The following is a 15,078-nucleotide window of genomic DNA, read 5'->3' as shown; positions in this document are numbered from 1 at the left end:
TTCATTGCTTTGCACAAATATCAGCGACAGTGAAGCAATCAGGAGAATAACCGGTAATCTAAATAATGAATTTGTTGTAATTTTGAAACGTTTTAAGAGTCATTTCTACCTTATAACATCCTCCGTTATTGACAAGAGCCGCACACAGCTCGGATAAGTTAAACACGAGGTCGGCTCACTCCTCCACTTACGATCGTAGCGATCCTCGACAGACCAGGCGAGTGTAGAGTCCGGGCTTATATCTCCCAGTACAGCATGGAACGGCAATACGATTAACTGTTGTAGGTTCTCACTCGCCGACTTTGTGTGCCTACATTTTTACTCTTTAAAATTAGTAACTCCTTGCTGCCAATGTATAACTAGCTCGAGCATGCCTGTAACCCATGAAGTTTTCTGCTGGAGTCGTGCACTCCCTGACATTGTATACTGGTATCTATGTTTTCTTACTTTGAAAATGTGTAACTCTTTATTGCCAATTACCAGCCCTAACATGGAGCTGTGTACTCCCTGTCTTTTTATACCTATCTGGAATGAATTAAAAAATAAAAAATTAAAAACCAACTGTTGTAGGGCCCACTGACGCCCGGGTACGACACCAGCCGCATCTGACAGTAGAGCGATACACGTCTCTGTATGATTGCTGTAATTCCAAAAATCAGCAATAGTGATTTGGACCCTTTCTGTTTGTACAGCAGGAGTAGAGAGGCTGTTCGAACTTGCTGTAGTGGGAATGGTGTCGGTCATCGCTGGTTGTTGGTTATCATGGCGACCGTTTCATTCTCTCTCCTTATCGCGAACACCTGGTGTCACCACTGATTTCAGTGATCCGTTCTCATAACGTTCACAGCCATTGTACGTTTACCCAAGTGGAATCTCTTTCTGAGAATAGTCAAGATTGGGTATTCTTTTCACAGTACATTTACTGCAACTGGATTTATGTTTCTGCTGGTGAACTGAAGTCCCAGAGATTCATCATAAGCTCTGTAGCATATTGAAATATGCAAAGGAAATGTTTGATCTGAAACATTAAAACTGACCGCTGATATGTTAGAAAGCAAATCGACCCGTGAAAATCCTGGTTACAATTGATCTTCAGTAACCCATGCTTGTGGTAAGAGCCGACTAACGGGATCGGGTGGTCAGGCTCGCTGACTTGGTTGACACATGTCATCGCATCCTAACTGCGTAGATCGATGTTCATGATGTTGATCACTGGATTGTCTGGTCCAGACTCGATTATTTACAGACCGCCGTCATATAGCTGGAATATTGCTGATTGTGGCGTAAAACTAAACGTACTCACTCACTCATTATAAAGCAAATCTGTTTCCCAAACGGTTTTCTTAACGTGTAAGCATCGGAATCTCTGCAATTCCTAACAGAAGACGTAATTCAAAGATATCAAACTGGATGTTCCAGTAAATTGATCACCTCATTGTCTGGTTTGTTTGTAGACCGCCGTCGCATGGCTGGACGTCTTATGCAGGGGTCAGGCAATGTATACTTGTGAATGGCAGGTGCTATCGTTAGTGCAGGACATGCTTACCTTTCACGCGCACACCTGGCGTCATCACTGATTTTCAGTGATCCGTTCATATAATTTTAACTATTATTTTCCCCTTTCCAACAAACGGAGATTCTTTCTGAGTATGGCCAAATATTCTTTTGCAATTCTATATATCGCATGCCAGTTTGCTGACATATTGGTACATAATCAAAATGTTAAGTGACTCGTATATGATTCAGACGCTTTATTACATATTCATCCGTAGCCTTCACATCGGATATCTGCAGTGTAAATAATATACATCTGAACAATGAAATGTCCAACCCGACCAAGTCATATGTTCGACAAACCCGTTTCAGCGATCATTTCCAATCCAAATATGCCTTCGTGTGTACTTCAGTTTTGAATAATTCATGTAAGACAATCGATCAAGTGTATAAATATCAACGACAAAGAATACATGCATACTTTGAAATGCAAGCAATACATAAACTCACATAAATGAAGACACATGGCATGTTCGTGTCAGGAATATAGACGCATTCATGTTCAACACCCACGTAGACATTCCACAAGAACTTGTAAAACTAAAATGTAACCTTGTGGAAACATTCCTTATGCAAATACAAAAGAAAGCAAGACGTCCACATATCAAGATAATCTAAATACATAAGTCTATGGATTGCAATACGCTGAATGCATAAATGTTCGTAAATGCATAATCCTGTATTGACAATCGTAATAAATCAACGATGTTGTTCTTCATAAGCTTCCAAACATCGCTGCATGCTTAATGCATAAACGTCCATGTATTTTTTGGTTTTCATAATTTCTTTATTTTTGTTGTATTTGTACATAGTTGCACATGTAAATAAATTGTCTAGATAAACAAAAGGTGACAAGATGACCAGAATTTAGTTAATTGGTTTAGATGTCCATACATTTTTGCTGTGTATTTCGTGAAGTAATAAAAGCATGTGAGTTCTTCCTGAATCATTTAATAATTTATTGTTATTTTATATGTTCTATTTATAAAAATAAATTGTTTGCATACAATTATTAAGAGATTTATTGGTCCAAAAATTAGTAACAGAGTGCCAAGAAGTATATCTTTCTTGTTAAGTTTGATGAATAATTCGGCTTTCTGGTTGACCCATTTTTCAAATTGTGTCCAGACGGAACTCACATGGTTGCAATACCAAAACAGATGATCAGCTGTTTCACGTTGATTATTACAATAACCACATAAATTGCTGTCTGCGTATCCCATTTTAAAAGTAAGGAATTTGTTGGTAAGATATTGTGAAGAATTTGATATTGAAACTATTGCTGTTTAGAAATTTGCAGGCATTTAGTTGGAATCATAATATAATTTTGTCTAATAGGTTCCAGTACTGTTTCTCCATGTATTCATGTTTGATTGATGAACAAACGTCCATATATCAAGACCTGCTGAATGCATAAATGTCTATGCATCAAGATTTGATAAATACATAAACGTCCACCATCAAGATCGGTTGAATGTATAAGCGTGCATGCAATGGAGATATGCTGAATTCATAAACGTCTATCTGTCGAGTTATGTTTAATGCATAAATGACTTTTTCTGTGAGGATCTGCTAAATACGTTAACGCCCACCTATCAAGATCCGCTGAATGCATAAACGCCCATCCATCAACATCTGAGTTATGTTTAATGCAAAAATGCCCGTGTAGCGATATAATGCACAGACATCCATAATGTTGAAATAAGCTGCATTTCATCTGTAACTGTAATTAAGGCATAATATTCTTAATTCCTATAAAATTTCATATATAATGCTGTTGTCATATTCTACAATGGATACAGCATTCACTCCAACTTTAAGTGGCATCGGCATGATTTCAACCATATACAAGACAAATGTTATGGATAACAACTTCTTGATTTATTTTTCACAACGTTTTTTGGTCTAGTTCTTGCCCCTTCTTCAGGTAAATCATGGTGATAGTGAACAGTACAGTATATATATAGATGTACAGGCAACCAGATATGTAAGTATATACAAGGGAAAAAGGAGGTATAATTAAGTATGTACCCCAGATAGGTTACGTAACTCTATCGCCAGAGGCACTGCAGCGAACCGGAAGTGACGTTATGTGAGGAAGGATTTTCAGTTAGTTGTAAATAACATGTGTAACAAGCTCGTCATTTTGCTGATTTCTCGACGTTTTCATCGAGTTAAAAAATCAAATCTACTTACAAGTTGTAGTAATAATATGTACAGTCCGATTGGCTCAAAGGCGGACCGATGAATTGCAATCTAACTCGAAAACTAATAAACATAAAATACTCAATGAAACGCTGATCATAATAAAAACATCATAACCACTCTGTGAGGTTTTTGCAGAATTTCTGTCCTAAAAATAAGAAAGTTGTTTAACAAACTATCGTTAAAATATTGACACAGTTCACTGTTTGTTACGAGGGAGGAGTGCAGAGAAAGGGACAGCCAGGTGTTCGAGAAGCACGTTCACAGACAAAGTTATCTATTCATTAACCTGTGCTGTGCCGTCTCCATCCGTTCTCGAACACCTGGCTGTCCCTTTCTCTGCACTCCTCCCTCGTAACAAATAGTGAACTGTGTCAATATTTTAATGATAGATTGTTAAACAACTTTTTTATTTTTAGTCAAAAATTCTGCAAAAAAAAAAAGATTGTGGCTGTCTGAATTAATTTACTCCCGGACATGTCAGAGTCTGCTTTGTACCGAAATGCCAACATACTGCATTAACCATATTTAAATCACTTGACATGAATGGTTTAACACCCGAGTAAACTGGGGAACAAAAGCCAGACCTAGCCAACAAGCGATTTGACAGAATCGTCTATGAAAACAAGTTGTAACTCGGAAGCTAGGCAAAGCTAGTGACAAGATTAAATGACAGTAGATTGGGAAAACATAAAGCTTTTATTTTCACAATAGCTGCCACGATTTCAGGTTTAGACAAACAAGTAAACAAGATAATTTACCCCCGGAAATGTATACGAATTCTACAGCGCCCCTCATATGCATACCTCACATTACGTCACGGAGACGCACCCCTCTGATTGGTTGAAATTTCGTTCGCGGGAGAAAATTGTGCACTGTTGCCAAAAATGTCGATTTAAGTAAATTAAATGTCGAAATGAGTAGTTTTAATGACGGGGTTTCATTTATAACGATGAGATGCCAATAACTTATTTATGTATTTGTACCCTCCTAGAGTATATGTGATCTTTAAAAATCGATACAGGAACTGAAGTAATCAGCCACTCAATCCAGGTTCATGCAAATCTTTTAAAAAAACATGTTTCCACGTTGTATCATATGTTTTTTCTTACTCGATAAAGATAGATATAGAATGTTGTTTGTTGACAATTGAATTTTTGATAAATGGTTTCCGATTCATGAAATTGTCACTGGAACATGTGGTGAGTATTTTGCTCGGAAGCCACATAAGATCTTAGTAAGGACATTATTGTTCTCCAAGCATTATGCTATGAAGAGGAAAATGTCCGGTTGTTACATATCATCAGATATACTGACTTGTGTTGGCGTATGGTCAAGTATGTGCAACACTATGGTCACTATGTTCAAAGTCACACGGACAGCAACAGTGGAGTGAGTAAGTTGGATTTTACGCCACTTTTAGCAATATTCCAGTATTTTCTCGGCGGGGGACACCAGAAATGGACTTCACACAATGTACCCATGTGGGGAATCGAACCCGGGTCTTCGGCGTGACGAGCGAACGCTTAAACCACTAGGCCATCCCACCGCCCCGTGTTCAGTGGAAGGTGTTTTCGTTAAATATAATGTTCTGGGCCTTCTTGAAATAAATATTTGTTGTGTGTACGTTTTCAACGTAATGAAAAGATTTGTTACTGAAACCAATCGACAGTTTCAATTTGCACACACTTTTACAATAACATAAAAGACTGCCTGAAACGTCTCAAATAGACTCAAAGAAGATGATTTGGGGACTCGAGGTCAGAGTCTTACATCAGTCATCATCACACTCATCATCATCATCATCACCTCCTCCAGGACAACCAGGCGGTGGTGCTGCTGTTGTAGGCACTGGTGTCGTCGGTGCCGCGGTGGTTGCTGGTAATATCGACGTTGTTGTCTCCTGAGCCGTTGTTGTTGCTGTTGATGTTGACGTTGGTGTCTCCTCGGCCGTAGTTGTTGCTAGTGATGTCGATGTTGTTGTCTCCTGAGCCGTTGTTGTTGATGTTGATGTTGACGTTGGTGTCTCCTCGGCCGTAGTTGTTGCTGGTGATGCCGATGTTGTTGTCTCCTGAGCCGCCGTTGTTATTGTTGGCGATGTCGGCGTTGGTGTCTCTATCGTGGAAACAGGTACCGTTACCTCATCCTCTGTATCACCTGTGTGGAAACCAAGGAAACATTACCTTCCCGAAGTAGCTTTGTTACTTGCAGGTTTATGATCTATCTCGTCCATCGTATGTAAAAATAATCTTTCTACCCACCATTCTGTATTGATCTTCCCCTCAGGTTAACAACTTCCCTGAAACGTATTACTTTTGGAGCGGGACAGTAATCATTGACAGCACACAACAGAAATCACATACGTCCTATAGTTTAGCAGGAAACATGTATAAAGTTTAACCATTGCCACGCACGTTATTTTGGTTATACATTATGACTGTCACATACCAGAAGATGTTATGAATGTAAAAGATCAAACTGATAAACTTGACGTGATGGAATTGCTATAATGATATTATGCCAACTCATATCAAATATATTGCCAAAAGCTGGAATATTGTTAAACAACAAAACATCAAATATTTTGTATAAGATTAAACACAGTTTAGATTTCCCAATGCATGAATCCGCATACAGATTTCAGATTTAAGTGGGGCGGTGGGGTAGCCTAATGGTTAAAGCGTTGGCTCGTTACGCTGAAGGCCCGGGTTCGAATCCCCACATGGGTACAATGTGTGAAGCCCATTTCTGGTGTCCCCCGCCGTGATGTTGCTGGAATATTGCTAAAAGCGGCGTAAAACCAAAACTTAGTCAGTCAGTCAGATTTACGTCTTTCGGGTCCAGGTCCTTTCCCGAGACTTTCCCAACTGTCTTTCATGCAACTCTTTACTGGGTGATGTCTGTGTGTATTGTTCCCACCAAGCCAGGAGCGGTTTCCAAGCCTTGTGGTTAAAACGTTCGCTTCCCCACATGTGTACAATGTGTGAAGATCATTTCTGATGTCCCCTTCCGTGATATTGCTGGGATATTGTTAAAGCGGCGTAAAACTAAATTCACTCACTTCCCCTTCCAAGCCTTCAAATCGAACTTAAAAGTATTTTTAGAAAACTGTGATGCTCATTAAATTGCTGCGTTCAGAGCATCTACCGAGAAGATGATTAAATTCATTGCATCATCTACATTTCATGTTTACATCTTGACGCAGTGATATTGCTCGAATATTGCTAAAAGCGACGTAAAACCACTCACTCACTCACTCACTCTTTTACGGCTACTATATTTCCATAAGCTTATGTCATAGTTGGTTACGAAATCTTCAAAATGTCAGACAGATAAGCACCATGTACGATTAATTTGTCTCTCTCAGAGTGACAGGGTTTTCGCCTGAGGAGTAAGTGAGTATGGTTTTACGCCGCTTTAGCAATGTTCAATCAATAACACGAGGGGAGACACCAGAAATGGGCTTCACACATAGTACCCATGTGGAGAATCGAATCCGGGTCGTGAACGTTACGATGGAACGCTTTAACCACTACGCTACCTCGCCGTCGCGGGAGACAAAATAAGAATAGAAGGACAGGCATAGTGACTTGGTTGATTGTTATTATTAACATGTATTGTGTTTTACAGATTAAGATAAAAAAATGCAGCAGAGAGGGTTCGGGTGATCCTGGCACAGTCAGACTGGTAAGGCTCATCATCAGCTCAGGGCGCTTGTCCCCTCTACATGCAGCCCAGACTGCGAATGGGACATCTCCCAGAGAAAGTGAGTGAGTGAGTTTAGTTTACGCCGCACTCAGCAATATTCCAGCTATATGGTGGCGGTCTGTAAATAAACGAGTTTGGATCAGACAATCCAGTGCATGAGCATCGATCTGCGCAATTTGAACCGATGACATGTGTCAACCAAGTCAGCGAGCCTGACCACCCCGATCTCGTTAGGCGCCTCTTACGACAAGCATAGTCGCCTTTTGTGGCAAGCATAGGTTGCTGAAGACCTATTCTAACCCGATCGTCACGGGTCTCCCAGGAAAAAGCTGCCTAGTCGAACCAACCAAGAACTTCTGGAGAATATGTAGACTCCCCAACACTGCAGCCTTCTGCAATACCCAGAGTGTCAGAAGGGCTGTGCTCCCGGTGGAGAACCCGAGCACCCTCCTGATCTGTGCCAGGAGATCAGGAAGCACCAAACCCAGGACACCGAGAACAATGGGGAGTACTCGGGATGCAAGCGAGACAAAGCAAAGGCGAAGTCCACATATTTAGCATGCTTTTCCTGAATCTGGCCAATCATGTTGCTGTCAAAAGGGACAGAAAATCCAATGATATAATAAATTCATTAGCTTTATCGAAAGGGACACGATGAGGTTTGTTTGCTGGAATTCTTCTGAGGCTGTATATGGGCTTATTCCAAATAAGTTTAAAAGCATCATTTTCCATGACGCCCTGGACATGTTCAGGGTCGTACCATGGATGGACCTCGGAGTCAAAGCCATAGGCATGGTGAAGACGATAGTAGAAGCAGCCAGCCATGCCATCATGTCTTTTAAGATATGATGTTTGTGCCAAGGAAGGGCATCCACTGACATGGTGTTGGACAGTCTCTGTAAATTCATTACACAGTCGGCATTTCATGTTAATATTTTCTTTAAGAATCACAATCGGGCGATTGTGGAAAGTAAATAGTCCTGAGCAGCAAAGAGGAAACCCTCAGTCTCACATTTTAGACCAGCCGACTTCATCCAGTCGACGGAGTCGGCTGGATTGCTATCCTGTTCCACACACTGCATGTACGCACGATGCAATGGCTTCTCAGAAAGCTTCTCCACAAATGGCCGACTCTGAGCAGACTTGGTGAATAACTTCACCTGGTTTACTCCCATCGCTGTACCGTCCAGCAGCACATTGCCATCAACAAAATCAACCTCAAATTTCAGATTCTGTCCAACAATCTTGGCACGCTTAAAATAGCTGTGGAATTCCTTGCTTTCATCATGAGTCTTGACATGCATCACCAGAGGATCATCCGATAAATAGACAGCCGCAAAAGTACACAATAAAATTCTATCATGAAGAGCCTCCACATTAATTGAACCCCGACCTCCAGAACTGATTGGCTTATATAAACGGTTAAGAGAGGAACGAGGGTGGTGGGCCCTGTTATCAGACATGATCCTTCTGGTCAGGCGGTCAAGACCCTGAATATCTTGTTTTGTCCAATCAACTACTCCAAAGGAACAGCAAAGGACTGGCACAGCAAAAGTATTAGTGGCTTTGACCTTGTTTACAGCATTTAGCTCTGAGCTCCAGATTTTGTTTAAGCGAGCTTTATACTCGGCCTGAAGTTTGTCTTGAATCTGGGCATTCTGGAGCTTGTCTCAAGCTTGCATTCCAAAATAGGTGTAGCACTGATCTTCCTCAAGATGCTCAATAACTCCTCCCCGTGTAACTTGACCGATCCATCATTGGTTACCTTGCCACGTATTCAAATGAAGAGTATAACATTTGTCGAGCCCAAATGTCATGCCAATATCATTAGGACAGGACTCGACAAGGAGAACCTGTTCTTTCAAATTGGTGTCTCCTTCGGCAAGGAGCTGGATGTCATCCATGTAAAGGAGATGAGTAAGCAGTGTTTGGGATCTGTGGTGAGGAGGTCCGGGATGGTAACCCTCCTCTTTGTTGAGCAGAAAGCTCAAAGGAATTAAAGACAAACGAAAAAGCAAAGGACAGAAGAAGTCCCCTGAAATATTCCCCTTCTGATTAGAATCGATTGCGAAGTCTGCGCCTGCCCTTGCGAGTACATCTCAAGTTGACTCGACCAGCAACTGATTAAAGATTTGAGTAAATCAAGTAGTCACTCAGGGAGGTCAATACAATTAAGAGACTTCAGATCCATTCATGAGGGACAAAGTCGTATGCTTTTTTTCGTAGTCAATCCAGCACAAACCTCTCCAGGAGAGGTTGCGGTGATATGACTTAGCCTCTTCCAATTTTTTTTTTTTGTACAAGAAGTTGATCCTTGCAGCCCAAACATCCCCTTCTCGCCCCCGTCTGCTCTCTGTACATTATATCATCGGAAGAGCAATACGATGACACGAGCTTTGTGAATATTACACATTGCGTATTCAAACATCTAGGGCGAAGTGTTTGGGATCAGTCAAGTCTCCTTTTTTGGGGAAAGAGTAGTGTGCGACCTTTGCAAAACCATGGAGGAACATCACCTGTGCCTACGAGAGAATTGAAACAGTGAAGTAATGATGTTTTGACACAGGAGCAGTTTCTAATACCGGTTTCGAATGCCATCAGGCCCAGGACCTGTATTAGATTTGGACTTTTTTATAACACTTCTCAGGCAATCTGGTGAGATGTAACAGACAAACGGCCTAGTTATTTTCTCATGCATTGCATGATCGTAATCATGGACTTATGGTGCCTCGTGGTTTCCCTCGCCGGGTACAGACCACAACTGCTTCCAGAACCTTTCATTGTCGTCCATGGGTGGCCGTTTAACATGTTCACCATCACACTTTGTTTTGAGTTGCCTGTAAAAGTGCTTCTCATTGTTTCTGAAGAGTTTATTTTGCTTGATAAATTTGTTTTTCTTTTCCCAGTTTTACTTTCTTTCAGACCAAACCTTTCATTTTGCCTTAAGGGAATCGACAATTTGGAGGAGTACCTTTTTTCTCGTTGTCATATACTGCAATTATATTTCTCTCCAAATTGACTGTTGTGTTTTAGACATTGGGTTCCCTGACGATCTTATTTTAAGGCACAGCTCTATCCAGGAAATGTTTCTTCTAGTGTCATTAAGTTCTTTGGTCTTTTGTTATTATCATTAGATGTTTTTTGTCTTTGGAAACTGTGTGAACTGTGTTCAGATAAGAAACAATCCTCAGAAGGTTTTAGAGAAATAGCTTCATTGAGTAAATCAATTTCATTTTGGGGAAAAGACACGTTTAGCTGTTTAATTGGCCTCACACATTTCCTCATAAATAGAGTTGAACAAAATGTAAACAGGATTGTCGGAAATATCCTCAACTGAGGAAGAAGAAGAGAGAGGGTCAGAAAATTTGGGGCCAATTATTATTATTATTAAGATTGCTATTAAAGGCGTAGTACAATGCTCATAATATCAATTTCACTATAATCCCAGCACAGTTGTTTGCAGGCCACTGTGGCATTGCTTGAATATTTGATGCAGCGTAAAGTCAAACATGTTGATAGTGATAAGGGAACCTGAAGACGTCCTCATTATATCCGTACGATATATTAAAAAAAATGTAAGTAAACACAATTTCCTCTGTGCGATCAAATAAATGACAAAAGAGCATGTACTTCAAGTATGCAAATAATATTCGCCAGGGACAATCCTATATTATTCATTGTCGTCCTATATTATTCATTGCGTAATGGGAGTTCTAGTTAACTTGTTTTTATGGTACAATAAAGGGACAATCCTATATTATTCATTGTCGTCCTATATTATTCATTGCGTAATGGGAGTTCTAGTTAACTTGTTTTTATGGTACAATAAACTACCCTTATGACGGCGGCCAATGTTCGAAGCTTGTTACCCGTGATGGTCCGGGGTAGAATTGATCTTCAGCAACCCATGCTTGTCGTAAGAGGGGACTAACGGGATCGGGTGGTCAGGCTCGCTGGCTTGGTTGACACATGTCATCGGTTCCCAATTGCGCAGATCGATGCTGATGCTGTTGATCACTGGATTGTCTGGTCCAGACTCGATTATTTACAGACCGCCGTCATATAGCTGGAATATTGCTGATTGTGGCGTTAAAGTAAACTCACTAACTCACTCGTAGTTTGTTGTAACCGTTGTTTGATATATGCATTTTAACCGAAACATACAACAGATTACTGCACTCGTGGCTGTCAGGTACCATATATCTAACAACTCGTTCTTTCAGAAGATATCTAACTCGCCTTCGCTCGTTGGATAGGATTTAAGCAACCCTTTGTAAGATACAACGTATATCTCACCGACACTCGTGAAGCGTTCTCTGTTTCTGTAATTGTAAGCCCACAGCGCTGAACTCCACGCCGCACGGACATGATCTAAGCGTGTACAACATAATGGACATCATAACCCCAGATAATCCATACTGCCTGTGAGGCTCAAGGAGGGTAACAGTCATATGACTTATCCCACCGGGTACCCATTTTCGGCTGGACAAACTCCCTTGCCTAATCTGACAGCACAAGTGTCGCATGTACTTCGTTCTGGGGAAGGGCAGAAGTCCTAAAACTTCTCAGGAGCCAAGCTGCCAAACACAGTCACCCATCCAAGCACTCTCCGTGACCAACGTCGCCTAACTTCACCTGATTTCGGACCTTTGCTCTGTGCTCGAGACACACAATACCAGGGCGAGACAAACTCTCGGTTAGCTTGACCATCCGTTCGAGTTAAAATAGTTAAAGCTGGGTATCACTAAGTTCAACTAAGAATACGATAGGCTTCTGGCTGAACTCAATGCAAGTTCAATGTAAAATTGAGTTTGGAATATGTAATGGTAAATTTGAGTCAGTTAGTGGAAAATAATTTCGATACAACTGTAACTTCGACACATCAGATTCTACACTTCAAAGGTTACACACCCGTGAAGGTCCGGGTTAGAATGAACCTTCAGTAACCCACGCTTGTCGTAAGAGGCGACTAAGGAGATCGGGTGGTCAGGCTCGCTGGCTTGGTTGACACATGTCATCGGTTCCAAATTGCGCAGGTCGATATCGATGCTCATGCTGTTGGTCACTGGATTGTCTGGTCCAGACTCGATTATTTACAGACCGCCGTCATATAGCTGGAATATTGCTGAGTGCGCATAAAAGTAAACTCACTCACTCACTCAAAGGCTACACAATGATGAATAATGAATGCAGGGGCTTCGAGATAACCGTAGCAGTGTGAAAGATAACTTCGACACAATGATGTTTGACTGAATATGTTTCATTGATCAGACTGACTGACTGACTGAGTTTGGTTTTACTTCCGCTTTTAGCAATATTCCAGCAACATCACGGCGGGGGACACCAGAAATGGGCTCCACACATTGATCAGATATGGTGACACTTTTACATAATACTAACAGTTCGTACTGTCCGATTTTCGAAAGAACCGAGAAGATCCAGGTTAGAATTGTTGTAATTGGCGACTAACGGGATCGGGTGGTCAGTATCGCTGACATGGCTGGCACATCATCGTATCCAAATTGCGAAGGTTAATGCTAATGCTATTGATCACTGGATTGTCTGGTCCAGTCTCGATTAGTTACAGACTATAGATTATATTTACAGACCGCCGTCATATAGCTGAAATATTGCTGAATGAGGTGTTACAAACAAACAAATAAACAATTCGTACAAGGTGAATGATATGTATCCCGTCCCGTACATTCTCTCTCTTTAACAATGCTTCAATAGTGACTTCAATAGTGACTTCAAATCGAATGAATATTGTTTTATAAATGATACAACCAAATGCATTAAATGCTTACAAAACAATACAGGATCATATAAAAACTGTTTTATTTCAGTACATATTTCTGCTTTTGCTATATATGAAATGTAACATAGTAGATATTTATTCTTGATAGTTACTATAAAGCGAATATTTTACGAAAGGTCGAATTATATATAATCTATTTCATCTGTCGTGCCTTCGAGTGAGTGAGTTTAGTTTCACGCCGCTTTCAGCAATATTCCAGCAATATCACGGCGGGGGACACCAGAAATGGGCTTCGCACATTGTACCCTTGTAGGGAATCGAACCTGGGTCTTCAGCGTGACGAGCGGACGCTTTAACCATTAGGCTACCCCACCGCCCCCTTGCCGTCGAATGTCTTAGATATTGCGTAAGTAACAACACGTACATACTCTGTCTGATTTTGGAATCTACTCTGCCTCTCAGTATAAATATAAAATCTCAACACGAGCGAAATTTAGAAAACACATAAACACAAGTTCGAATCTATTAATATTTCTCTGCTTCAAAGCTTATCTTACAACGTGTATGACATTTTATCCTGAAGTTGACATTAATCCATTCTTGGTGTAAAATACCTTGCAGTCTGACTTGCAAAAACATGACCCTAACTGTGCATCTATCAACTTGCTAAACCAAAAGAGCAGTACCCACGAACTACATAGAAAAATGAAAGATTACTTGCCAAGTTCTGTCCATCTAGAGAATCAATTTCCGCGAACTCTTCGTAAGGAATATAAATTTAAAAAACCCAACAAAACAATTACATAATCAACATTACTTACGTGTTAAGGTATATCCTTTGGATCCAGACGCGTTCACAAGCGTAAGTCTGAAGATATCTTCCGTATACATAGAACATAATCCTTCACTTTTTTGGTAAAAAAAACTCTTACATGCATTAATTTCGAGACCACAAAGAGCGCCACATCCACATAATGTGACGACTCGCCTGGTCAGACTGTTACTATCTACTCCCCGTTTGTCATCGTATTGAGAAAGGTGCTTAAAGTTTCTCAGCATAACGGTTACATCCACAACAGATATTTGAAAAGCAAGAACGACAAACACTTGAAAGTTCCCGACGGTCATTCTGCTGCACGACGTGAACATTCACGAGCAGAATCTCCAGAAAGCCGTATGCTATTAACGCATTGTCTTTTACACCGTTGCTAGCATCAACAAAGGTACGCCAGTTCATTTTGCTCAAGCCAGTTATCTTTCTCTCCAGGCGAACCAATCAATGTAATTGGATGCTGCCTAGGTAAAGCCGAGCTGCGACTTTCAGAATACATATCCGGTCTATTTTATATTGTTTTAACGCCATATAATACAACTATGTGAACTCACTAGAGCTGTATGCTCCCCAGGGAGTTGAGATTGATAATACGACGTGCCGTTGAGATTGACATCCAGTGATAGAGGGAAAAAACAAAGCGCCTTTGAGCAGCTGAGCTGGAAATCGACGCTGTATTAGTGTATGTATGTATGTATGTATGTATGTATGTATGTATGTATGTATGTATGTATGTATGTATGTATGTATGTATGTATGTATGTATGTATGTATGTATGTAACACGTAATCCTTAAATCAAAACTCAGAAAGCGTTAAAAATATCGGGAACACGCCAGACAGAGAGTTTGGCTTCGGTTCGACCCCATCATGGTACCCGGTTTGTCCCTTGTTTTGTTGGTTTGGTGTTTGACGACGCTATATTCCAGCTTAATGGTGGCGGTCTGGACCAGACAATCCAGTGATCAACAACAAAAGCATCGATCTATGCAATTGGGATACGATGACATGTGTCAACCAAG

General features: G+C 40.7%; 1 protein-coding gene across 1 annotated transcript; it reads right to left on the bottom strand.

Moving 5' to 3' along the window:
- Positions 1-5,261: 5,261 nt before the first annotated feature.
- LOC124273556 (threonine-rich protein-like) lies at positions 5,262-14,490 on the bottom strand. Its single transcript, XM_046708837.1, has 2 exons — positions 14,047-14,490; positions 5,262-5,916 (listed from the first exon to the last, which is right to left on the bottom strand). Exons 1-2 carry the CDS (start codon positions 14,372-14,374, stop codon positions 5,534-5,536), a joined length of 711 nt encoding a protein of 236 aa, XP_046564793.1. The 5' UTR covers positions 14,375-14,490; the 3' UTR covers positions 5,262-5,533.
- Between the last annotated feature and the right edge of the window lie 588 nt (positions 14,491-15,078).

Source organism: Haliotis rubra, unplaced genomic scaffold (assembly GCF_003918875.1).
Source record: "Haliotis rubra isolate DU_JTF1 unplaced genomic scaffold, ASM391887v1 Scf182, whole genome shotgun sequence".
NCBI lineage: Eukaryota > Metazoa > Mollusca > Gastropoda > Lepetellida > Haliotidae > Haliotis > Haliotis rubra.
This window is presented reverse-complemented; position numbering and strand designations above follow the sequence as displayed.